The sequence below is a fragment of the Columba livia genome, chromosome 2, assembly GCF_036013475.1.
Source record: "Columba livia isolate bColLiv1 breed racing homer chromosome 2, bColLiv1.pat.W.v2, whole genome shotgun sequence".
NCBI classification, from domain to species: Eukaryota; Metazoa; Chordata; class Aves; order Columbiformes; family Columbidae; genus Columba; species Columba livia.
The window spans coordinates 22,523,188-22,549,616 of NC_088603.1; the positions used below are offsets into that span (position 1 = coordinate 22,523,188).

At 39.6% G+C, this 26,429-nt stretch overlaps 1 protein-coding gene across 1 annotated transcript in view; it reads left to right on the plus strand.

Moving 5' to 3' along the window:
* The window catches only part of CUBN (cubilin), a 140,578-nt gene that overhangs the window by 56,204 nt on the left and 57,945 nt on the right, over positions 1-26,429 (plus strand). The window contains exons 29-36 of the mRNA XM_065050909.1: positions 5,446-5,627; positions 11,511-11,685; positions 13,294-13,475; positions 19,549-19,705; positions 21,094-21,210; positions 23,444-23,557; positions 24,826-24,954; positions 25,227-25,359. Coding sequence (XP_064906981.1) covers positions 5,446-5,627; positions 11,511-11,685; positions 13,294-13,475; positions 19,549-19,705; positions 21,094-21,210; positions 23,444-23,557; positions 24,826-24,954; positions 25,227-25,359 — 1,189 coding nt within the window. The remainder of the gene's footprint in view (positions 1-5,445; positions 5,628-11,510; positions 11,686-13,293; positions 13,476-19,548; positions 19,706-21,093; positions 21,211-23,443; positions 23,558-24,825; positions 24,955-25,226; positions 25,360-26,429) is intronic.

Sequence of the window (26,429 nt, forward strand, 5' to 3'; positions counted from 1 at the left end):
CAACCAAACCAAACAAAACAGATTCTAATTTGAATTTTTTACTTTCTTGCATAAACCCTCATAACAAACATTATCCCACTTGCTCCATTGGATAATATTCTATTAACTAAACCTGCTCAAGAGAGCAAAAGATTTCAGAATCAAACCCAAGTTGTACTTCATGCAAGTATTAGTATAGTACAGGTATATGTTCACACTACAGGCTGCTTGCAGCAAGAGTCAGTTAATGTTTACTGAAATATTTCACCATGAGCACAACAAACAGAACAACTCTGAATCCTTTGATTTCCCTAACTCTGATTTTACAGGAGCAGTGCCAGTTCACTTTAAACTTCATGGAAGGATTTTTTCGAGCATTTGGCTAAAACATATCCATGAATAAATCTGAAAACCTTGCAAATAATAGGGGTTTCCACAGATTACTACTTCTCTATTCAGCTATAATTATTTATGAGAATAGAGATTCTTCTTTGGTTAATGAATACCATCTGCTAACCAGACAGGCAGTAATATGGAAAGTCATCTCTAAATCATCCCTTGCACAATCTTCAATGAATACTTAGGTTTTAGCCAGAGGAAAGCAAAGACACCAAATCTATGTTTCCTGAGCTTTCTATTTGTTGTCTGATTTCCTAGCAACTAACACCAGGTTAGGCAGTTGTTTTAAGCATTTTCAAGGCAATTCCAAGACCTTTACAGTACTAAAATAGTACCTAGCCTCCGTGGTTTGGTGGTGGTGGTGGTGGTGTTGTGGTGTTTGTTTTTTTTTGTCAGTTTAGCTGCAGGTCTGAAGTTTCCAAAATGAGTGCAGGAAGCCCGCACAAACTGAACATATGCTGTGTGCAGTTCAGCTGTCTGTATAGCCATCCACTTACAGCAAGACCATGTATTTCTGTGCTGAGAGAAACTTTTAAAGATGCTCCACTAGGAACAGAATGGTTTCACATTATTCACTGTTCTTTCAGTGAGAAATGAAGTCATGAAGCAGTTTATGCTTTTTTCTTCCTCATTTTTATTCACCCCTAAAGACCAAGTCTTTTTTGATTTGTTGCCACAAACAGCACTAATTCAATTTATTTGAATAGAAGCAAACTCTCATCTGATGTTTGCAGACAAATGTAAACACCAGGAAAAGGTTTGTTTTCATTTAATGGTGATGCCCGAGATGGAAGAAGTTTAATTAGCTGAGATAATTACACCATCAGTTAATCTTTCCCTATTTCAATATTTTAATAAAGTAGGCAGGCTCCATTGTGTGGAAGTTACATTCCAGGCTAAATCAAAATGGATTTCTTAGCTTGCTCAAAAAATAGGAAAAGGATACAGTACATACAAATGCATGCTACAAAAAAATAGGACTGGCATTTCTCCTGAAGTTTTCTTTTAAATGCAAAATCCATTCAGATATTCACATATATTCATATAGGTATGTAAATAAATAGGCATCTGCATCCTCAGTCTGAACATTCATACAAACGTAGTTTATTTTATATATTTTCTGATTATTTTAGGTATCTGCCAAGGCAGATTTCAAAGCCTAGTGTAAGCATCTTAAGGCAGGGAACCTGTCTTCATAGGTGATGCACAAATAATATCAAAAATACTGGCAGTTTAGTTTTCCTCGATAGCTTGTATCTGTAATTCAATCAAGGAAAGGGATAACGCTGCAAGAATTTTGTGGCTAATGAAAACGGAGAAGACACTGAATAAACATGGATAGAATTATAAATTCAACTTTTAAAAACATCCAAGATAAAAGGTTTGTGAATAGTAAGGACCAAAAATGTTCCAGGAACTGAAATATAAGCTGCAAAGTTGGTGAATCAAAGTTTGCTTCTCATTATGAAATAGTATTCCTGGACAATTTTTTGTTGTTGTTTGTTTGTCTTGTTGTTGTGGTGGTGGGGTTTTTTCTTTGTTTTGTTGTAGCTGTTATTGTTGTGGGGGTTTGTTTGTTTTTGTTCACAGACTGGGCATGTGTTCCACATACCATGTTTGTAAGCATTTCAAAAAGTTTTCCTGTCATTTGAGTTTTTCTCATTTTAGTGTTCTACAGATGTAGTAAATGAGGTTAAGGGCAGCAACTTTTGTTTTCATCTCTTAAGTATTTCTGTAAATATTTTGTTAAAATCATCTAGTGTCTATATTTTCAAAAAAAAAGCACAACACAAATGATTCTCACCTCATCCATATAAGAGCAGAAACATAACTTATCGACATTCTGTCAGCGGGCCAGAGAGTTCAGAGATTGTGTTTCTGCTCTCATACAGAGGTTTCTGCTTCCATATGCAGGTCTGTCAAAATAGTTCAGGTGTGAAATTCACATATTTGCAAAGATCGAAGTTATTAGTCTGTGAATACTTAAGCATAAACTCAAGCGATTTCCCATCTGTTTGTAAACAGTTAACAAAAGATTGGCAAAATGAGTTCAGCACATTCACTGTAAGAAATGAATCACAGAGAAGTAAACTTTACCTCCATTTTACTGGAGGTAATAAAAATAATCACTTCTCTTTAAACAAAAAAGCCTTTTCTGGGAACATTTGTAGTTGGAAGAAAAGAAATGGCACATTAACAATAGTTCGACGTTCTTATTCATGTGCTTCACGTACCTCATCCAGAGAATATCGATAGAGCTCAGAGAACATATAAACCATTCTGGAGAGGGAGTGTGAGTAACCTGAGTGCGACTGCAAGGGCTGCGTAGAGAGAAAGGTCTGTGCCTCAAAGTGCAGCACACAAGCTTTCCACTCCTCTGAGCCACTGCGGGTTTAAATAAAAAACATGTCTTTGTGGCTATCAGGAAACTCTTAGTAGGAGAAGCTGAGTCATAACTGCCTGTTTAGTTTTAAAATGTTCCCAGCTTTCTTCAGGCTGAGATAAATAGCAATTTGCTTTGTTCTTGCCTGCTGAAACTCCCCTGCCTCCCCGTTCCCAACCCCTCAGGAGCCAAGCCATCGAGTCTGTTTGTTGAGAAATCTTTCTCTTTCCCAAGCTGGCAGGGCGGCTTTCCCCTCCCGAGTTCTGTGTCCTCAGCAGCAGTGTCACTCCTGCTGCTGGGGGACAAGAAAGAGAGTAACTCACCCTGCAAATTCAGCTGTAAGGCTTCCCCCCCGCTGACACCTTTTTTTCTCTAGTTGTGAAAACCCAAGGACCTGGTTTCATTGAGGAAAATCTATTGATGGCACTGGGAAAAAGTGGGGTGGTGGGTTACACTGAAGCTTACTTCCTCTCCATCCCCTGCTGAAATGTTCATGGGTATCAAAGGTTTGGGGGGTAACAGTTACCCAGCGGTGCTGACAGGCCCCAGGGAAGTAAGCGCACTGCCTTACTCTGTTTGTCTCTCCAGAGGGACTGAAGGCAGGATTGGCTTCAAATACACCTGAAAGCTCCTCTTACTCTTTGGTTGAGACATCGGGTAGCTTGACACTGTAGCTTTGTGGCTGCAAGGCAAACTACCTCAGGGTTATGGAGCATTGTGTGCCACAAGGTGTGGAAAAAGGGAGAACTAAGCCCATGCCAATTCACCTGTGAGGCCAACCTCAGCTATGTAAAGGCTTTCCTGGATTATAGCTGACTGTTGTTCAATGGTGGGAATTCTTGTGTTTAAAATGTGGTTTTCTGGAGAATACTGGGTGATGGACTGACAGAAATCTGTTTTACATTGCTGGCATGGCTGGAGTCTTCCTCACATCTGCATTTAGCTGGTTCTTTTTTAGTTTAAAATAGCTTCCTATTGCTTTGCTCCCTTCCAGACCTGCTACTCTTTCCTCTCATAGACTTGTGTTTTGCAGTCCTAGAAGTCCTAGAGCCAACTGTGGCAAAACAAAACTCAAGTTTCCAGTGAGGAGCTGAAAGACTCCATGGTAGGGACAATGGGAAATGCTTCTGGGCCTTAGGAGCTACCCTTCAGTAACCACAGGATTGTCACAGAAGGTGTTGAGGAAAGTATTTGCATTTAATTGAATATCTTGTTTTATAGCTTCCTGAAGGAAAAAAAAAAGTGTTAAGCAGAGCAATGGCCAAAGATACCTTGTTCAATTTGCAAATTATGCATACATTTACCAGCGATTAGGGAAGTTTTACACATCTGTGTAGATTAGATGAGCAGGTCAGAGGGGTAGTATTTTGTTTTATGTTACAAAATATCTCATGTAACTAAAAATTCTGATACGGATGCTATTTATCACTTCAGACATCCCACAATTTTTGCTTCTGGGAATATAGAGCTCATAATTTGTTAGAGGGTTTATTAAGTATTTTGGGGCTTTTTTGCTATGTGACAGAACCTTCCCTCTGGAGATAGATAAGCAAAGAAATTGAATGAAAGCTTGAATGACCCCATAAAAGCTGTGTAAGCAAAAGATTAGCTAGTACCTAAATGAAGCACTTGGGGGCTTGTAATGTAGAGATGAAAAAGGTGCTGCAAGGCAGAGCAACACACACAAATCCCTTGCTTTCTGCATGTGGCAGGTACGCAGCCACCCTACTGGCTTCTCTAAAGGTAAGGTCTCACCATGAATGTAGCTAATCTAAAGCTGCCCTGACCCTGGGAGGGGCTGTTGTGCCTTCCTCCCTTCTGACACCTGGACCCAGGGACTGGATCTTCCTGGGAGCTCAGCAAAAGGAGATGAGGGCAGCAGTTGCCACGTCCCCATAAAGCAATGATAAAACTGCAGTCTCAGGTGTTCAGCTACTTTGGCCTGCAGTTGATTCATTGTTTTACTTTTTTTTTTTTTTTAATCTAGCTCATAATATGCAAGAATTTAATCACCCAAGGGGTTGGGGAGTAAGATTAGGATAATAAATTATTATCTGAAAATAAGAGAGATAACTTTTCAAACATGGCATGTCTTACAATTGCATGATTACAATTTAAAAAAAAAAAAAAAAAAAGAACATTAAACCCACCGAATACCAGAAAGCCAGTTTATCCACCGTGACTTGGCAGCTTGTAATCGTGCTCAGTGGGCTGAGGGAAATGTCATTGTCTTTAATTTTATGATTTCTAAAGCAGTGGGAAATGTCATTTTTACAACAATAGGAAGCCCTCCCCATGATAACTTAGCTTGTGTATTAGCTGAGGTCAGTAAGCACTGAGGGTAGATCTGATTCAGCTTTCTAGAACTGCTCAAAATTAGAGGCTAATACAAAAAAATGTCACTTTTTTTGCTCCGTGTCTTAGTTTCTTCAGCTGTCAAAGAAGATTCTGAGATATGGTGAGGATCATGCCAAAACAGGAGGTGAAGTTCCTACTGCATGGGCAGCACCCAGAGGTCCAGCCTGCAGTTCCTGAGTTTATCATCTTCCCTGCTAGACCTCAGTTCTCTGTGACAGAGGGGACCCTCAAGTCCAGTATATACATTTGTTCATGAAAATTGTGCCAATGCCTGTCCTTGTTGCACAGCTGTCAGTGAGATTTTCTAAACTTTGCTGTGTTGTCAGGTTGTGGAGGAGAACTCTCTGGCCCTTCTGGCTCATTTCACAGCCCTGGCTACCCCAACAGATACCCAAGCAATAGGGAATGCATCTGGTACATTCACACAGCACCTGGCAGCAGCATTCAACTCACCATTTATGAACTGGACGTTGCATATCATCCAAACTGCAGCTACGACGTTTTGGAGGTAAGAGCAAAAATACACAAGTCACATGGTTTTCTGTCTGGAGTAGATAATCGCAAGAACTGTAGGAGCAGAACAAATAATTCTACTGCAATTTCCCATTTCTGCTGTAGTTACAGTTCTGTTCCACAGAGGTTGTCACAGAAACCATAGCACTCTTATTACTTCTTGCTTTCATACCTTTGGTGTCTGTATACCTTAATCAATGATGATGCTAGGCACTGTACACTTCCTAACAAGAGACAAAACTGTTTTGAAAAACTCAGTCTTCAAAAGTCCATCTTTTATGAAGAATTAAGTGTAGGGTGCTAATGTAGAGGAAAATAATGGATCATTTAGTGGAGGGGCAAAAAAATGTGGTTAACTATTTTTAGGAGCTGCTCTATCTTGTAATCTTCTTTCCTATAGTTGTCTATGTATGTCCAGGCTGAAAATCACACACAGAAAAGTTTTAAGTGTGTTAGAAAAAGGGAGGTTCCTGATGTGCCTTTGACACAGTGTATGTCAGTGATAACTAAGTTTCTGAACTTCTTTCACTTGCACATTATCTTCTCAAGAGTATCCTGTCTACCAATTCTTCCGGTTTTGAAGTCTGCTTTTTCTCATAATTATTCTCCTGATTTCACTTTTTCCTTATCTCTGAATAGTGAGTTCTACCGCTTCCTGTTTCTTTCAGGCCAAATAACTTTCCAGTTTTAATAGGAAGTCAAAATCAGTACTAGAGTGGCTCTGCACTCTGCGGGGCCTCCCTGTCCCATTAACTCTTTCTAATCTCCGAAATAAGAAGCTGCCTTGTAATAAAAATTCCTCAGTAATCAGTAAACTTGCTCACTTGGTTGCATCCAGCTTTTGCTTAGAAACACACTCACACCTTCTACCTGGCAGACAACTGAAAGAAAATTCTAAGATATGTTTCCCATTGCAGCACCTTTGCTGCGAGCTCCATTTTTATACTATAGTTTCTTGAATATTTATCTCTTGCACATTTTTCTGAAGCATATTTGTTCTTGTAAAATGCAGCAACCATCCGCCTTCCCTTTGACAATGCCTCCTAAACAAGCTATCCCTTCAACATCTGTACCCCAGCACTGCCATATGTTTCACCAAGACTGTGCAATAATACTTACATAAAAATTGTGTGTGTAAAACCCTCAAGTTCTCCATGTGGCTTCTGCATGCTCAAGTGTTTGACACATTCTCCTTTAATCCTCCTCGTTTCTTTTATGACATTGTTGCACTCTGTCTTTCTCTCTTCCGCATCAGATTCTATCCATTTTACAAACATACAGAAGTAAATTTTAACTTGTTCTTACAGATATTTTCTAGAAATGTTTCATGAAAATAGAAGCTGTCATTTTGGGTACAATGAAAGAGTTAAAAATATTTTTAAATGGCTTCTATTGAAAATATATACATAGAGAAAAATTATCGTGTCTGTTTCATTCAATTATGACATCTTCTCTTTAACATGGACCAGATTTTTGTAAATTATAAATAAATGTTGCCACAGGAAGATGTAGCTCTGAGCTGGAAAGGAAAGAACCCTGTCAATCTATTGAACTTCCAAGTCTTTATTAGATGCTCTGGTCTTCTCATTTAAATATAAAGAAACACCAAGCATTACTAGAATACTTAATTATCTGTCAAAGGCAGGGTCTCTCTTTGTTGGCAGTTATATCTGAACAGGGATCAGTTCTATTCCCAGAAAATCTGTGTCATGAGGGTGACCAACCACATGAAAACAGCTTTCTGTTGCTCATAACTCTGGAATGCTGACTGTTAACAATAAATGGAGCTAACAGGGTAGAAGCAAACGATAAGAACAGATTTAAACCATGGGCTTTATGCACCCCTGCTATGCCAACGAAAATAATTTTATCTCTGGATCAGGTGTTCTGGTCAGACTAAATGTTTTTATTTTTATCTGTTTGCAGCTCAGACATCCTGTGACTCTTTGTGAAACACACCCTGGAATTAATTCTTTCCATCCTTTCTCTTTTCCCTCTTCTTTTTTTTTCATGTGGTAACTATTGGTTTTCCTCTTTGTAGCCAAAAGTAACATTTTATTGTTTTTTTGTCATGGAAACCCTCTAACTTGTTTTTGTTCCAGCCCTTGTGAAAGCATGTGATTAATTGAACCGGTATAAAGGAGAAAAGAAAATACACCCCTAACTGTAAAGAGCATGCCTTTGACTGTGCTTTTTATCTTGAAACTGTGCAGAAGGCTGCTGCCGACCAGTTAACAATGTAAAGGAGACTCACAAACCTCAGATTTGCACCAATATTTCTTCTCCATCCTTAGTTCTTTTCCAACAGCTCAACTATAGCTTTTCAGCCCAAGCCAAGTTCATTTCTGAGGCAATGCTACAGAAATCAGCAGGGTTTATGTCAGAGCTGGGTTTGGTCTCCTTGCCCGTGGTGTGCAGATGGCCCCAGGGAGCACCAGGGATGATGTGAGAGGCTGGTCCATGATGCTTATTAGATGCATATTAGAAACTCCTGCTGCTTCCTCTGCCACATAGCTTCTCTGGGCTGGTTTACATGATTAAGAGCGTATGTTCCTGCTAGATCCCATGCTGAGGCTCTGACTCAGGGAGTACACCACAAACACATTTTAAAATTCACATTTTGAACAGACTTCTGATGAATGCAGCTGTCATTGGGCCTCACAAGCAGCCAAGCAGTAAGATTCTTCTACACTAAGCTTCCAGCAGGCAAACATGCTTCTTCCCCAGACTGTGACTGCTTCATTACAGATTCTTAATCTGAGCTGTGATTTTGGCATTCTGACTTCTCTTGAATGCCTTCGGATTATCGATCAGACAGGGGAACTGTTAGCCATTCAAGTCACGCAGACGCCCCTTAAAATGCAAAAAAGTGCTGTCTCAGTCAAAATTAAAACGTTTAAGCTATTGAGCCTGTGTAATCAGCCACTAAAACAAAATAGTCCTCTGACCATCTAACAGACTATGACATTTATTAAAAAATTAATTTCTTGTTTCTTCTGGGGTTGCAAGCTTCAGCTTCTGAGGTCTCACATTATCCTGGAGTCCCTGAATATTTTTTCCAGTTAAAAAAAAAAATTCTTTCCCTTATACCTCTAATGGCAGAGCAGTGTCAGGCATCGCGAGCAGTTAGTGAGTACACAATTAATCAAATTGTGCAGCAATGCACTACATTTAGCCCTGGAGGTGGTTGGACTAGCTCAGCTGTTCGTAAGACTTGCTCAGATATTTAGCTTGGACAGAACCCAAACTTCTTCTGAGGTTAAAAAGTATCTGGCAGAGCTTATTAAAATATTGAGTTTCCCCTCATCTAGAAGGGATCAGACGCAAAAGGGCCATCTAGAAGGCTGCTTCTTTTAGTACTGCCACTTTCTGAGAGTGATTGATAGATTGATCAAACAATTCATTTGGATGTCATCTCCAAGCATACAGAGGAAAAGAAGGTTATCAGGAGTAGTCAACATGGATTCACCAAGGGGAAATCATGTTTGACCAACCTGATAACCTTATTTGATGGCATGACTGGCTGGGTAGATGAGGGGAGAGCAGTGGATGTTGTCTACCTTGAATTCAGCAAGGCTTTTGATACTGTCCCCCACAACATCCTCATAGGTAAGCTCAGGAAGTGTGGGTTGGATGAGTGCACAGTGAAATGGATTGAGAACTGGCTGGATGGCAGAGATCAGAGGGTTGTGATCAATGATGCAAGTCTAGTTAATAGAATCATAGAATAGTTTGTGTTGGAAGGGAGGCCTGTAGCTGGTGGTGTTCCCTGTGGGTCAGTACTGAGGCCGCATCTGGAGTACTGTGTCCAGTTCTGGGCTCCCAAGTTTAAGAAGGACAAGGAATTACTGGAGAAAGTTCAGCAGAGGGCTACGAAGATGATTAGGGGTTTGGAGCACCTTTCTTATGAGGAAAGACTGAGAGAGCTGGGTCTGTTCAGCCTGGAGAAGAGAAGGTTGAGAGGGGATCTCATTTATAGTTATAAATATCTCAAGGGTGGGTGTCAAGAGGATGGGACCAAAGTCTTTCCAGTGGTGCCCAATGACAGGATGAGGGGAAGCAGGCACAGGCTGCTGGAACCATATGAGGTTCCATCTGAATATGAGGAGTAACATCTTCACCGTGAGGGTGACAGAGCACCGGAACAAGCTGCCCAGGGAGGTTGTGGAGTCTCCTTCTCTGGAGACATTCAAAACCTACCTGCACACATTCTTGTGCCATCTGCTCTGGTGAACCTGCTTTAGCAGGTGGGTTGGACAAGGGATCTCCAGAGGTCACTTCCAACTCCAACCATTCTGTGATTGCTTTTTTGACCTTTTTGATGTTTACCAGATTAATACAATATCAGAGCAGACTTGAGATGCTAGTGGTGTGAAAATCCTGATGGGATCTGTTGCCTTATCTTCCTGTTCCCTGTTTGTTTTTGTTTTTGTTTTTTTAGTTTTTTTTTTTTTTGTTAGAACTTGCCATTCTCTAGTTTAGCTTTAGGATTTATACATAATATATACTGATATGATAAGAATCTGTCTATTGCTAGTTCAGTTGCTGAAAGACAATAGCACACACTTTGTCTGTTGTATCTCTCTAACATTTTTCACATTTGAGGTTACTGTCAGGCTGACTTTTGCAGCTGCTGTCCTACCAGAGACATACCAGTGGAAGGCAAGAGACCTTTAATATCAGGTGGCATTTTATTAGCATGCAAGAAGTCAAGAAAATTCAGTCATTGAAGGCACCAGAATCATGTCTGGATTTGAAAATTGCACTGATCATGTGTTTTTTCTCCAGCTTTGAAAGGGAAGACTAAGGAAGGTGAGGCAGTTCTACCAGGTATAAATAAGCTCAAACTAAAATCCCACAACCCATTTGGAAAACAAGAAACAGAATGAACGAGGCTTCAGTACTGCCACCTAAATCACTTCAATTGGTTGCTTATGTAGGAGCAGTTGCATCTATACAGTCCTAAAATGACAGCTGGCCCTTTGAAGGCAACTGCAAGGCTGATGTGGCCCCCGGTGAAAATGAGTGTGACAGCCCTGGTTTAGAGCAACCTGATCTGATTGAAGATGTCCCTGCTCACTGCAGGGAGGTTGGACTAGGTGGCCTTTCAGGTCCTTTTCAACCCAAACTATTCTACAATTCTATGGTTATTAAATTCTATGGTTATAAACTACACAATACTGCTGATGATGTTTAAGAGAGTCATGGTTTTCTGGTTTATAACTGCCTGAGGCACACTCTTCTGACTAGGAAATGATTACTCTTTAAAAGTCAAAACCTGTCTTCTGTGGCAGATATGTATGATATATATCCTTGTGTCTGAGCAATATAATTAAAATGTAGATTACTTCACAAAAATCTCATAGTTTGGATGTTGATTCTGCCACTGAAATCAATAAAATTGAAATTTTTTTTGTTTTATCAGAAAGAGTGATGAAATTTTGCTCCAACTTAAAAATCAGTTTTAGCTGTGCCTTTAAAAATTAAGGGTGCAAAATATCAGCATAAGTTCCTGCAAATATATGCAGTTTGTTTGCACAAGAACACAAAAATCTCTGGGTTTATATCCCCACAGAAACAAAGTGCTAACCCTGGAGGGATGGGGGAAGAAGAATGTGACAGAGTCCCCAAAACAGAAAATTCTTATTTAATGCAAAGCAGTTTTGAAATCTTCTAAAATTTCATACTTGTGCCAGATGGTTCAGATACCAAGTAAACCTGCAGAGAAAATGACTTTATTAGCTACTTCACATTTCAAAATGTGCAATCACCTTCAATACACAGGTTTTTTTTTCTCTCTTAGCTAAACAGTTCTCATGCATTCTGTGTGGCAGACAGTCTTTTAAAAAAACTTTGACAGTGTTTTTTGTATTTCTAGGTCTACGGTGGCCCTGATTTCTTCTCTCCTAGACTAGCCCAGCTATGTGTTTCAAGATCAGCCCAGAACCCACTGCGAGTCTCTACTACTGGCAATTCAGCCGTTGTCCGTTTCGAGACAGGTGCAGCAGCGACAGGGAAAGGCTTTAATGCCTCCTGGCAAGAAAATCCAGGTGGTGAGTACCCTGATTCATACCAGCAGAAATTCAGGAAGTCTGAGATCATGAATCAACCCTACAAGCATTTAAAGCAGTCAAATAGCACAGCACTGAAAACTGAAGGAGAATTTGGGTGTTACTGGTTTTGTTAACACTAAGAGATGCTGAAAAACACACAGCGGAAAAAAGTGTCTAACTAGCTAGAATCTAGGCCTATTTATGTGTTTTTTGTTACAGTCAACCTTGTTGGAGTTTCTTCTCTACATAAGTAATCAAGACATCCCTGTAATCAAAAAATAACTTTTGCAGGCTAGCAGTTCTCCCCAGACACTCCGTTATTAGCTGAATATTGCTTTTGGTTTTAAACCGTAAACTGAAAAATATCTGAGAATGTGGGTTAATTTGGAGAACTCGGTGGACTCCAAAAATATTTTGAGTGATTACCAAGTACTTGAACTCTATAAGGTTCATCCATCCCCCATGTGTTTATTTGTTCAAAGCCTTGCTGGTAATCAGCAAAAGAAGATACATGCTTGAAAGACCCAGACATATATCTCTACATGGGAGTTCTTATGAAAAGGCCAGTTATTGGAAAATAATTGCAATGAAATGCAGATTTTAATTCTTGTAGATTTGCTTGGTTAAGCACACTAATTCATTAGTTTGTCAAGGTTTATATTTCTCTGTTCTTGCAAGTTTTGTGAGAAAGGTGGATGATTTTTTTTTTGTAAAAAAAAGTCTACCATAGTCCTTTGAATTAATTCCCTTCTGAGATCTTATTTTTTCTACCTAGGCCCCCTGAAGCTTTCTCATCCCTTTATGGGTTCTTGCCTGTTGTACTCCAACCCCCTTGAAGCCCCTAAAATACCCACTCACAAGAGTGGAATAACAGTATAGTTTTTATCCTTCCAGCAGGCTACCTCCATCTATAGCAGTCCCAATGTCTTTCTGTCACCCTCCTCCATCCCTTTACAACATACAAAGTCCATTTGTTTGTGTTATTCCTATTGAAAGCCATGACACTTCCCACACAGGATCCATCATTCCAGGCTGTTTAGATGTTCATGAGCACTGGAGCTGTTCTGGTGAGGGTGGAGTCCTCAGGAAGCCCTCGGCTGCCTGGGAAGGGAAGTAGTAACTTGAGGTTTGCAAATTTTGTACTGCACGTGGGGAAAGCAGAGATCCTGGCTGTTTGGATATTTCAGAAATAGTTCTCTCACCCCCATGCTCAGCTAGGCCTAGTCATTGCTCTCTCAGTATGCTAGCTCTGTGGCATTCACGTGAATGGTATTTTTGATTGTTTTTACAATACCTAGGATAGAGGAATACCAGCATTAATGCTTCAGCCTTTACAACATCTACTGCCAGCCTGGGGCAAAAAAGAAACATTACTCACTAACTTTGTTGTATATTCACCAACAATGATAATGTTATACTTTCCTGATAGTAATTTCATTGATTTTTGTTGTGGACAGGACACTTCACCAGTTTGAGCACACATACTACAAAAGTTTAATGTAGAAAATGTAAAGATGGAAGTGTTCTTCCCTTAGTTTAAAAATATAGGTGGAATCTTGCTAAGCATAGAAGGGCTTCTGATTAAAACTGATTATGTCTTTTTTTCAGGCTGTGGCGGGATTTTCCAAGCTACCAGTGGGGAAATCCATTCTCCAAACTACCCTCAACCTTATAATAACAACACAGATTGTTCTTGGATTATTCAAGCTGACTACGGCCACAGAATCCTACTGAACTTTACAGATTTTGACACTGAAAATCACCTTTCATGTAACTATGACAATGTTGCAGTAAGTAACAACAGAAATTTCAAAAGTTTCCTCAGTGAGCCTGGTGAAAAGCTTACAAAAGAGGAAGCTTACTGTGCAACCTCAGCTGCAGTTGGGTTCAGACTTGTAGTTGTTTGTTCATATTTATTCACTGATGAACTAAGCCTTAAATTTACAGAGGAGTAGTTATGGTCTAGTTCCCTTTGCTTTATCAATGAAACAGGCCTCACAAATGTATTTCTGCATTCTTCCAGGTTCCCACTTTTACCTGTAAGGATCTTTTCTTGGCAGCAGTGCATGCTGAATCCTGGCACCATGTTTTTCCTTTTGGTGGTGTGAGTTGTAGTTACTACTGAAGAATAACCACATACAGAGATGGCTGTTATGATAATGCCCTTTCCAATTTATAGTGCAGTTTACCACAGCCATAGAACAGACTGCTCACATATATGATAGATTGCCCATGCGCTCTCTCCCTCTCAGGGAGAGAGGGAGGTCTACATCCAGGGGGAACTGTGGCTGCCCGGTTTTCTTTATGTATGCACTGTGTATTCAGGTGCTCCTCAGCTGTCTGTTTAATTGCTTCATTAGAGCCACTGCTCTCTTAAAAGCTTCATAATGCTGTTCATTTGTGAGCTTTTGTTGATGTCACGGAAATTCAAGTTGCTGCTCTATCAGTGCATGACAACAAAGAAATCTCCACTTGGTCTTTTGGGAGCAGGGACATGAAATCCTGACCCTTGACGTCAGATTGCACTTCACTCAGTACAAAGGCAAATGTGATCAGGACCAATTGGATAAAGCACAGTGTCTGTGGCCCAAAATCCAGCTTGCCTCTCCTTGATAAGCTGTCATTCACAAACAACTCAATTTGGCATGGACTGAGATTCTTTTGAAAACAGCACCAGTTTTAACAGCGTTGCCTCGTAAAGCTTTTTTTGTACTGAACTAGAGAGAAGGAAATGCGTCCCTATTTTGCTGAGCAAGACTGAAGATTTCATTTGGCCACAGAATGTTCTTGGTTTTTTTTTTTTTTTTTTCTGAAGCATACAGAAATATGACTATGTCTTTTTATTTGAATTGTTTAACTACATCAGTGAGATCGCTGAAAAGGAAAATCTATTGGAAAAAAATCCAGTTCTTCTGTGATATCACACAGGAATGGAAGACACAGAAACACAGGCCATCTGAAATGACAGTACTGGTAAAAATGAAAAAAAAACTTCACAAGTTAAGGGCTAAATTATAAAAAGACCTGATATACAAGTTTCTCTTTTAAACCTGATGCCAGTAGATGTACGTATCTATCTAAACACTTTGCAGAATACTCAGCTCTATGAGCTCCTTGTAGTTACAAGCACCACTCCCATTACCTTCATGGGCCAGATATAGGCACTGGGGTTTTAATCACTGAGAGGCACTGGTCTGTCCATTGTCAGAGGAGATGGCTGTGGCAGAGCTTTTTGCATGAACAGAGTTTGCAGACTATTGCAGTACGGTAACATGCTTTTTCTTCTGTTGCTGTTCAAGTTTTTTGCTTCTGGTTTTGTTTTGTGGGGTTTTGGTTTTGGTTTTTCGAGGCGGGGGGTGGGGGAAGGGTGGAGGAGGAAGTTGCCCATCAGCCCCAGCTGTGCAAACACAACTGAAGCCACACTGTTAGCAGGGAGAGAGGTTTAAATGTATTGTAGGCAGCAGTCACTGCCCAACAGGTGGGGGCTGGTTTGAAAATGGATGGGAGAGAATGCTGGTTTGAAGTCAAGAGATAATGAAGGGCTCTGAGGCTCTGGTGTATGAGGGGGAAAAGAGCTCTTCAGTGCCAATTTAAGAGGACCAGCAGGACAAGAAAGAGTGGATGGGATTTTTTTTATCTATCTGGTATGTCAATAAGCAGAAAATCACTTATTAGGAACACATGGATGTAATTTGTGTTCATCTAATTCCAAGGCTTGTTACATGCCTCATACTGTAATAGAACGGAGTGAGGGAACAAAGGGTGCCTGGGAATATACAAGTAGATATCTGACCACGAATGGTCTAGGAATTGCATTCCAAAATCTGTGTAAATGGAAAATATGGGCAGTTAAGGAAGCTGGTGGGTTGTTTGTTCTCTCTCTAATATAGGAACTACTACTGTATGAGTAACACAGTGGTTACACCCTTTTCTTAAATTTTTACTTATCTTTATGGATTTTTATTTGCTCTGTGACATCTCTTGGGGCTTCCCTCCACCCTTCAATGTACTAATGGCCTTTTCCTTCATCCTTCCACTTCTAGACCCAGTCATTTTTCCATTTTTCCCTGTGTTATGGCTCGTGATGTTTTGTTTTGGTTTTTTTTTTTTTGTATTTCTACCATAATTTCCTTTCTATGGAGAACACATAAAAATGATTCCTCCTTTACCCCCTAATGTTTTCCATTGCACATTTGTTATGTGAGCAAAATGGAGGTAGGGAAAATGCCCATCTCTGTTGCTTCTTGGCTGTGCTGCAACTCCAAAAACTCAGTGCGTTTTTCGGTTCTGCTCAATGACTTCACATGTGAATCTAAGCACAGATCTCGGTTCAGACAAATTAATTCTAAGCGAGTAACAGTAACACACGGTGTAACTGCTCTGAGCTCCCTCTAGAGTCAATGGATGGAGAGTGCCTAGAGTGGTCCAGGCCACCAAAAAGTGCATTCGTAATTCACCTAGCTACCTAAATTTAGTTGATTCCTTGGTTTCTGTGCCTAGGTTCTGTGCCTTAGATTTTTTCAGAGCAGATGAATATCTGTTTATCTGCTAAATGAGGACGTGTAGCCTTTATTTTTGTTGATCTCAAATATAAGTTGGTTATATTCTGTACAAAGCATAAGATTTTTGAGAAGACTTTTTTGCTGTCACAATCACCATACACAAGGAATAATTTTTTAATTTCTCTTTATGTACCAGCCCACTTCTATATGGAGGATGTTTCTTTCAACAAACAAGTCTGATTTTTTGAAGGAAAATAGACTGAAAGAAATAGCAAATGCACTAATGCCTGTATTTTTTTCCTGTTTGTTTAACCAATATTGTATTTGACACTACACCAGCAGTGCAGGTCAGTAGGAGTTTCAAGTATTTGAAGACTCGAGGAGGACGTGCCTTGGAAAAGGCAGAGCTTGTAGCATGAAGCCCTGAAAAGGTTAGGGAGAAATAGTTTGTTCTTTTTGGTGGGTTTGATTAAGTAAATGTTATTTTTCTCTCCTGTTGCAGTATAACATGTAGTACATGAGAATACAGAAATGTAAGCCTCTGGGAGCTGGAGAGGAGGTATGACTTCATTTATTCCAGGTGCTGGCAGAGAGGATATTCCAAGAGAGGACAGCTAGAAATATGTGGAGGTTTTATGGCTCAGAAGAGAAAAATTATCTTATTTTTGTCATAAGCTTTTGCAAAATGCAGAACACATTTGAACAAGAATGCAATGAGTCACACAGTTACATTTGTTGTGGAAAGGGAAGAGCAAATTTCTGCTATGCACAGTGCAAATGAAAACTTGGCTTTTAAGTAAGCAGATGCATTGTTTTCCTTTACTCATGCAGCCACAGAAATGCATTTCTCACATGTTTTCAAAATAACTTTAAGAAGCTGTAGGGAGACACGACTCTTCCCTGAATTAGTGTGTGAATATTGTGGTTTCTGATCTAGATTCAAGATTGAAATCCTCCCTATAAAATAGTTTAAGCTAACAAATAGCAGGTGAGCAAAAATGATGCAGCCACACAAAATCCACATGTTACTGTTCCCGCTTAACTTGTAGCTGCCATAACTCCTAAGAGTTGCTGCTGTATCTCACTAATGCTTGTGCTGAACTGTTCCTTGAATCAGATTTTTAGCAAGTGTAAAGGAATGATTTCTGGGTTTCTGAAAGAGGTGGCAGTACTACCCTTCAAACAGGCTGCCCAGAAACAGCAAATACACTTCATTTAGAAAACATTCCTCTGACTTCATGCTCTTCTCTCAATATTACCACAGAAAGACTTCTTTATTCCAGAAAGCTCTTGGAATGAAATGACTACTTAGTCTCTTATGTTACTTATCCTTAATATCTTCCCAAGTGACAGAGCTCAACTACCAGACTCTCACAACAGCCCATGTGTCGATGGACATATCCTCAGCCATGCAGAGGGACACAGATTCATCAAAACCAGCAGTTTACATGAACTGCAGCCAAACCCTCTCTCTATGCTCTGTCAATGCGATGCTTATTCTCAGTTCTAGCATTCAGATAAAATCCTCTCACTACTGTCTAGGGAAAGACAGTACCTTAATTCCTAAGGGCTATTTTGTTAGTCGTTACTTTTTTCACATTCCATGGTTTGTGGTTTTTTACCTCCAGGCAGTCTGATTTATATACAGAACATATGTGCAGAGGAAGAATGAACACTGCATACTATGTATTAAAGGGCTGATTGTGGCAGGATGCCAAGCGGGGAGAAAAGATTGAATCAATGGATATTTTGGGTTTTTTACCAGGTACTAATTTTTAACAGAAACTGCAGTACACTTACTACTCTGTCACAAGGTCCCACAGAGCTGGATAGGCCCAAGGGAAAATGTTTAATTCATGAATACAGCATGGCTATGTTGGGTATGTCAGTGGATTAAGCAGGAGTTTTGTCCTCTGTTTCTCAGCTCTGAAGTTTAGTTGAGACCTTTCTCTCAACTACTGTTTAGTATATTTTTTCACTAATATGCTCAAAGACCTTTAAGTACTGAAAGCAGAAACATTGCACTGTGTTATACAGCCTAGTTAGAAATTTTTAGTGAATTGGCATTGCATTGCACAGACTTGCTGGAATTTGAGGCATTTTGGAGTAAAAGAAGATGTTAAGTAGGTTTCTTCTAACCCAATGTCGTTATTTTGCTCAAAGTGGGATTTTACATAGCTTCTAACATCCTAGCACCTAAATATTTTCCAGTCCTCCTATCCATATTTTTATCCATATTCTTCTCCATTTTGCTATAGGAAGTCAAGTCACAGGTTATATTAAATGACATGCCTATGGTAATGCAGGATGTTAACGCTGAAACAGGAACTGGATTCAAATTGGGTTGGTGCCCATTAGCCCAAGGGCTCTTCCTCTGTGGGTTGTGCAACTGTTGGTGGCTCCAGGGCTCCTCACTGCTGAAACCAGGCACAGGGGCTCTGAGACTGGCCCATGGCTCCAAACACAGCCGGAACAAATCACGTCTGCTGGGGTGCAAGGAAAGATTAGCAGGACACTGAGACTCCGGTTATTTTTCTTTCTCTGTAGTTCCTCTTGTTATAATTTTGTTGTCACTTAAACTAGTAACTTGTTGGTTTTAACTTCATTATCTTTTTTTTCCTGATTGTGAAACAGAGAGGAAGGAAAGAAAATTATCAGCTGTAGGGGACAAAAGAGAATGAAGGCATTTGTGGTAAAATTAAAAGTGAAGTTTTGTGAAACCATCTTTGCTTTCTTCCTCCTAACTTTTTTTTTACTTTACCCTCTGCTTACATAACACTTAATGTATATGTGTGTAATTAAGCACCCTAAAGCATACATATAGGTATAAAGCGTAGATATATGGACTCTGATCCTTGATGCTGAGTACGTGTATCTAAAACCCATAATCCTAGTGTCTTCTCTTTTTATATACAGTCATAGCTCCCAATCGTGCACTAGCTACATGTTAGGGCCAATTTAGAAGTCTTCACTGAGGCAAGATGTAGGGTTTAACTGAATGAAAGCTACATCTGAACTTCCATTGGCCATTAACAGAAAACAATAAACGTGTGGGGATATGTGGATTGTTAAAATAGAGTTGCTTCCATACCAGATACACACAGGAGAAGAGGGTTACTTGATTCATTTTTGTCATAAAGGTTACAGTAGCTTTGGCCTGAAATACATGCTTTGCTTTTTTGTTTGTTTGTTTGTTTTAAATGGTCATGGAATTAAGATAAGCAACACATAGTTTGTTTGCACTGCCCATACCAGGGCTGTATTAGGATCAAAATGTATGAAACATAACAAAGGGAATGAAATCAAAGTTCTCAATACTTCTTTTGAAGCCAGATACTTCATTTGATCTTTTTTATAACAGGTATTTGATGGTCCTAGCAGTGAAGCACCACTTCTTAGGAAACTCTGTGGAACACAACATCCTCCTCCTATCATATCCTCCAAGAATGTGATGTACATCCGACTGCACTCTGATAGACCCATCCAGCACAGGGGCTTCAGTGCTCGCTTTACTGAAGGTAATCTCATCATTTCCATTAATACATGTTTATCTAGTCACTGCTGTGTTTGTATGGAACACAATCTCTTAGCACTGCTGATAACAGGAAGTGTTGTTTCTTTATATGCAGCATACCAGTGTCTATCTTTAACAGGACTGAATTTTTCCATATTATAAATTAAATAATTTAAAATCTAAGAATCATCTTAGATCCTTTAATTGGAGAAAAAATGTACCTTTTCTAGCAAGGCATCTAGTACACATCAGTTGCCTCTTATTGAACCTCCCTAGAGGGTTAGCTACTCATAGCTGTCCTGAGAAAAATGTGTAACTGGCAGTTTCCACAGACCTAGTGACAACATAACATTTTATATGTTTATCCATGCGCATGAATCTGAAAAGCCGTAAAAGAATTCTGTGTCATGCTGTTGATGAAGTCCATGGATTCAGGCCTGCTAACTCTGCCAAACATCAACAATCCAATTTGTGGAAGACTAATTGGTATTTTACATTGTTTCCTTTTTAATGAAAAATGGCACCAACTGAGCAGAATTTTTCATGAGATTACTTTCTATTTGATGATTAGTGATTTTCTTTCATTTTTTCACAATAACTTTGGAAACATATTTCCCTAAGATATAGCCATTTAGTTTTTGCAAAGAAAATTCCTCTCATTTTCTTCTTAGGATGCTCTTCACTGTTAACTAGTATTTTTCCCAGATTTTTTTTTCTTTGAAAATATTGTGAAAAATACTGTGGTATCTAACTCCCCACCCTGCTGTTTAAAGCAGTTGTCTGTTAAACTTGTGTCTGGAGGTTTTATGATGAGTCTGTGTGAAGACAGGTCAGCACTCAGCACCGTTAGCCAAAGATACACTGTCAACCAAGCTCTTGCACACATTTCACACAATTGCAGTTTTGCTGATGCAGGTCACAAGAGGATCATGCCAATGCAATGTGATGCCATCCTTGGGCACTGGAAGGTTCTGGACAGTTTCTTATGACTTCTTCCTTCCTGGTTGACAACACAGGCAAATTATCAGAGAAAGGGGTGTATGATTACACTATCCTGAAAGCAAGTTATTTTAGCCCAAATATTGGTCTTCTGAGCTGATAAAAATTAGGTGTCTGTTCCCAAGTCACTCTGGCTTCTCTCAGGTCATCAGCCATGTGCAGCATGACCTGTGGATCCAGGTCTAGAAAGTGCACATGGTGCTGGCAGCTAGTCCTTAAGTCTCTTTTCTGAATAAATTACTGTCATGAATATTATCCTTATTTCACATTGATATAGCATGTTACATTTTGTGCATTCATTTTCACTACAGAATCTCAGATTTGCTACTACAGAATCTCAGTTTTGCCTACATAAATATCTGTGTGTGTATATGTGTGTGTTTCATTCTAAAGCATGCGGAAGTTTCATAGAGTCAGATGCAGTTGGGGCAGCAATTTCCTCTCCTCTGTATCCTGCCAAATACCCAAACAATCAGAACTGCAGCTGGATTATTCAGGCTCAGGAACCATGTAAGTAAAAACATCTTTTATAGTTAGCTGGGATGACTAACATCCTCATCTTCTTTTTTGTAGTAACAATACAAAATTCCTCCTTTATTTCTCTAGGAAGTTCTGCATCCTGGTAGTTGGAAAGTGTGACTTTCCTAATCTGCCCTACATCTCATTTTATTGTAGATTTAGTGCATAGTGAGGAAAACAGTTTACAGCTTTGTCATCTTAGCTGATTTACTGTGACCCAAGTATTGCAATTATAAATGAGGTATTGAATACTATGTGAATTTGCATTCATGTCTAAGGGCTTATATATAATTAAAGCACTTGTGTTTAGCTGACCTTACTGTGGTCTGGATTTTTCAAGCTAATGTATTAGGTCAAGTCTATGCTGTTAGCATAAGAAAATTAAATTTTAATAAAATAATTAGAAAAGGTACAGAGGAATTTAAAATACAAATAAAAAAGAATATAAATAAACTGGTCTTATCTACATACACCCTCAGATGTTCCCGTCTAATTTTAGCTTTATGATGGTCATAAAACACCAAATATTTTTCCATTGGATAGCAGTATTCCCTTTAATACCCAGTATTACCTTTACGTGGTTTAAGATTACTAAAAAATATTTGCAGTTGTGTAATAATATCCTAGTAACATCATTTAAAATAAATGTTTGTTTTTAATAGCAACTACTAAACTTCAGTTGTTTATCTGCTACTTAGCCATTGTTGTTAAAATCACAGAATGTTCCAACCACATTTATAAGTTTATTTTGCCAAGTTAAAAAAATGGAAGTCAATTTGCCAAAGAAAACACCAAAACAAAGATCAAGAGATAAGCAATACTTTTTTTAGCATAGGTTCTCATACAGATGTGTGAAAAGGGCATCATTAAAGCTGTTCCTCACTCACACAACATTTATTTTTTTAAAGACAGTCTTTTCATGGATCCAGGTTGAAAACTCAGACTTAACTGTTGTCTCCTGATTTACATCAGTGTAAGAGACTAGAAAAATGCTGAACAAGCAGCAGCCTGTGCACGCAGTGACTCCCTCCCCTGCCGCCAGGACCCCCGCACCCCACACGTTGCGGGTACACGTGGCTGCGATGTGCCACTCACACAGGGCACAGCCATGTACAATAGATGTCACCAGTGGCAAAACAATGCAGAGTTCCTACTCTGCTCTTACTGGGAAGGCCAACAAGTCTCCTGCTCTTGCCACCCACTGTGTTTTTCCTTTTTGCTTTGTATCCTGAGGACCTGCATTGATAGCTGTGATTGATTGACCGGCCAGGACACAAAAGATTGCGGAGCACACGGGCACTGCAGCTGAACACCAGCCGGTGGCACCCTGATGAATGCAGCGCCTGGGTCCATGTCTGTCATTTCGCATTATTCTACCTAATTAATTGTAGGCCAGTAAGAAGCAAAATATTTGTGCCAAATTCTGGCTTAGTCAATGTGGGAGGAAACTTAGTTATCATCTAAACTGTGAGATCCTTTCTGACCCGCTCAAACTGCGCAGGAGATATAAGTCCAGGAGTAACTACTGTCACAGACTGGTGTAGAGGACGGCCTCTCTTCTTCCATTTGAGACTTCACCTTTGTTCATATTAGACAAACAAGAGCAATACAAGAGACAAAAATACCCTGAGTCAGAAATCCTCTTTTTCAGGATGTAGTCTGCAGTCCAAGGGTGTGGAAAATCCAATTCTGCACAAATATAGCTGAGAGTACTTAATGATCCTTTAACCAGTCCAATTGATGTATGTGGAATGTTATAAAACTATGAAAGAATCAGCTCTTTCTATGCCTGGAGCAGGGCAGCATCAATTCACATTTTGTCTGGATCAATGGTATAGATTTCAAAGGGACAGAAGGTCACAGATGTGTAGAATAACTTTTGTTTCTGAATATGTGTACATTTTCCATGTTGTATTTGATGACACTTTCGGTATATAATGAAGCTCTTCAGATATTAGGAAATTTATATTCATGTGTATATATAATATTAAATCCTACACTTCTAATGTCAATTGTACTAGAAAGTACTGAAATACGAAGAGATTTATGAGGACCTTTGCATCAAGTTCGCACCACGTATCAGGGATTAAACTACTTCAGATTTTATTCTTTATGGGGACTAATTTACTTCAAGGGAGAAAAGATGGTACATTTGTTTACATATATTTATTTCTCTGTGAGACGCCCAACTTCTTTTTAAGTTTTTACTCTTTGCTGTTGCCAGTCAACCACATCACACTCTCATTCACTGACTTCGATATTGAAAACAATAGACGAAACTGTACAACGGATTTTGTGGAGATTTTGGACGGGAATAACTACGAGGCTCCTCTTCGAGGTATTGTACTTTTCCCATGTTTATTTCATATGTGGAACCACACCCAAGGTGAGCAGGAGAAGGTTTTCTGCGAGTGTCCTCCCGTTTCATGAATTTTCTCTGACAAAGGAAGCTCCTTGTCCAGCCTGGCCAGAGGAGTCTGGGGATGGAGGTTAAGTTTTCAATGTGAATGGCACAGTCCTCCCAGGCTCCAACTGTATTCCTACTGACCTGCAGTTTGGAGTTGACTCCAGCTGCCTTTTCCTTGCTCCCTAGCTGAACAATATCAGGAACCAAGCAATTCAGTTTAAACTGAATTCCTGGTTCACTGTACAAAAACCTAACATCACCCACACTCATAAGTAGAGTCCATAGGTGAAGAAAGTTTCAGATTTCTGGGAGGATAAAATGGATTTTTCCTCGAGCCCCAGAAAGCCTGATTTTCTGCTTGTTCCTGAATATTCTACAGCTTTGTCCCAACATCTCTGTCCACAGCCATCAACTTCGTGTGGCAGGAGCAGTCTGGAGCAGCTAAATTCAGTGTTTAAGTTGCCAGGAAGCCATGAGAGAGCTCTGGCCACAGGGTGGTCCTCACTCCCCTCACATCCCCAGAGTTGCCTCAAATTCCTTCCTGGGAAATTCAGAATATCTGTGCCTGATTATGTTCTCCCTTACTCTACTTTTGTATATTCTCTCTTGGCAGGAGTAGGCTGTACTCAGTTTAAATCATTTGTAACTAAGAGCAGAATTCATTTTTTTGTCTCCTACTTGGCATTCACTTGACAAGAGGACCAGGTTACTAGCTGCTATCTTTGTTTTTACTTTCAGATGCCTTTCTGCTAGATCATGATTCATATTCCAAATCCCCACAATACAACCCATTACATGAGAACTGGTCTGTTATTTGTCACTTGTTTATTTTTATTAGAAACCAATTGAGTGAAATGGAAACTACTGTCAGATATATTTGATGGGATTTATTTTTTTTTTTTTCAATTAGGCTGTAATTTATGGATTGAGTGAACACAAAGGAGCTCAATGACAGAATAGCCAGTGACTAGGGTGTCTGGAGTGCAGGAGGTTCTTCCTCTGTTAAAAAAGAAATTGCCACTAGACTTGAGTTCTTTGCTAGTGAAACTGAGTATTTCACTCTTATGTAGATGGAATTGACAACTGCAGTTTTTTCAAGAAATGTTACTCCTGGTTGCTGTTAGGCATTAACACCAAATCAGCAATAGCAATTACATGCTTAACGGCCCTTCTTTTCTCTCTGGTTTGCTCTCTTTCAGGCCGTTACTGTGGCACTACTATACCACATCCTATCACTTCTTTTGGTAATGCCTTGGTGGTGAACTTCATCTCCAACAACAACATTAATGCCAGGGGCTTCCATGCCACCTATGTTGCATCGTCATCATGTAAGTCCATGTGACAGGTTTTGCTACCTTATGCCTCCGACTTTTAAGAAAAAGAACAGATCCTGTATCTCTCTGTCTCTCTGACATTCCCTCTTTAAACTTCCCCTATTGCTGCCCTTCTTTTTTGGCCAAGGTCTCAGCAAGTATATCAGCAAGCTAAAGAACAAGTAGACAAGGAGAAATGCTTTCTTCATTAGCAAATGCTCTGGCTCTGCCAACGTTTTTTTTCATGTCACCTTTCTCAAGCCTCTGCCGTCTCCTTCTTGTTGCAGCCTGCGGGGGTGCTTTCCACGTGGACAGAGGAGCTTTCAACAGCCCTGGCTATCCTGAGCCTTATCCGCTCAACACCGAGTGTGTCTGGATGATTCTCAGCTCCCCTGGCAACCGGCTCCAGCTGTCCTTCATGTAAATGCATCACCAAGGGTTATTACTCATCCCTTAACAGACCTGAAGGAAGGATGGTCTGTGTTTATTAGGAAATGTAATTACCAGATGATAAAGCTGAAATATGTTTTTAGAACACCGCAGTGGTTAGTGGCGGCTTGCAGCCAGTGCTCTCCTGTCTTAGTCATTGCTTCTATTAAGGCATATACAGCATGACGTAAATAGGTGTTTTATTGTTTGAGCAACATGGAATGCTGAAAAAGCCAGTTCTCATTAACTTATAAACAAGAAAAGGAAATTTAGCATTGCTCTGCCTTTTTTTTATGAAGAAAATTTCTACTATTTCCTTACTAGCAGATTCATTGTAGTATTTATTACACAGCTGAGTAACATAAAGGGACCAGATACTCCACAGATTGTAGGGTTAGAATTGATGTTAAAGTCTCCAAAATTTCTCCAACAATTACAGCAGTGGAGGTACAACAGGGCCCAGGAGAGTATTTGAAGGAATTTTCTTTTCCCTTCAGCAAATTAACTTTCCTTTGAAGACTTCTGACAGGAAAGTCATGCGTGATCCACAGAACAATGTGGAGTCCTTTACCAGGCTCGTTTGGTTGTTCTTTAACAATGATGTGGATTTCTGATCCTCTCAGTTTCCCGGCACTGAACAGTGGCTGCTGCCAAGAAAGAGAACACGGACACTTTGCAAAGCTTATCAAGAATCGGCAGGAAAATAAAAGTAATTCTGAAACCTGCATTTACAGTTAATCAGGACACAAGGCAAATTTGCCCAGTAACATGCTGACTGCATAAGGTACAATTTGTTAGGCACATATTGATTCATTAACTCAGTAAAAAGGATATTCTATTCCTCCTTTACTCACTGAAGCAGAGAAAAAGAACTAGAGCCTGAAAACATTTTCCAAAATATTTGCTACAGCATAATGAATAACAACTTTCCAGGAGCAAAACAGAAACCTAGTGTGAAGCAGAAACTATCAGCAGAATAAATAATCCAGTTATATAAAGTGACACTGAGTAGATGTAAACTCTTATTCTTCAGTTACCCACAGCTGAATGGCAAGCTGAAA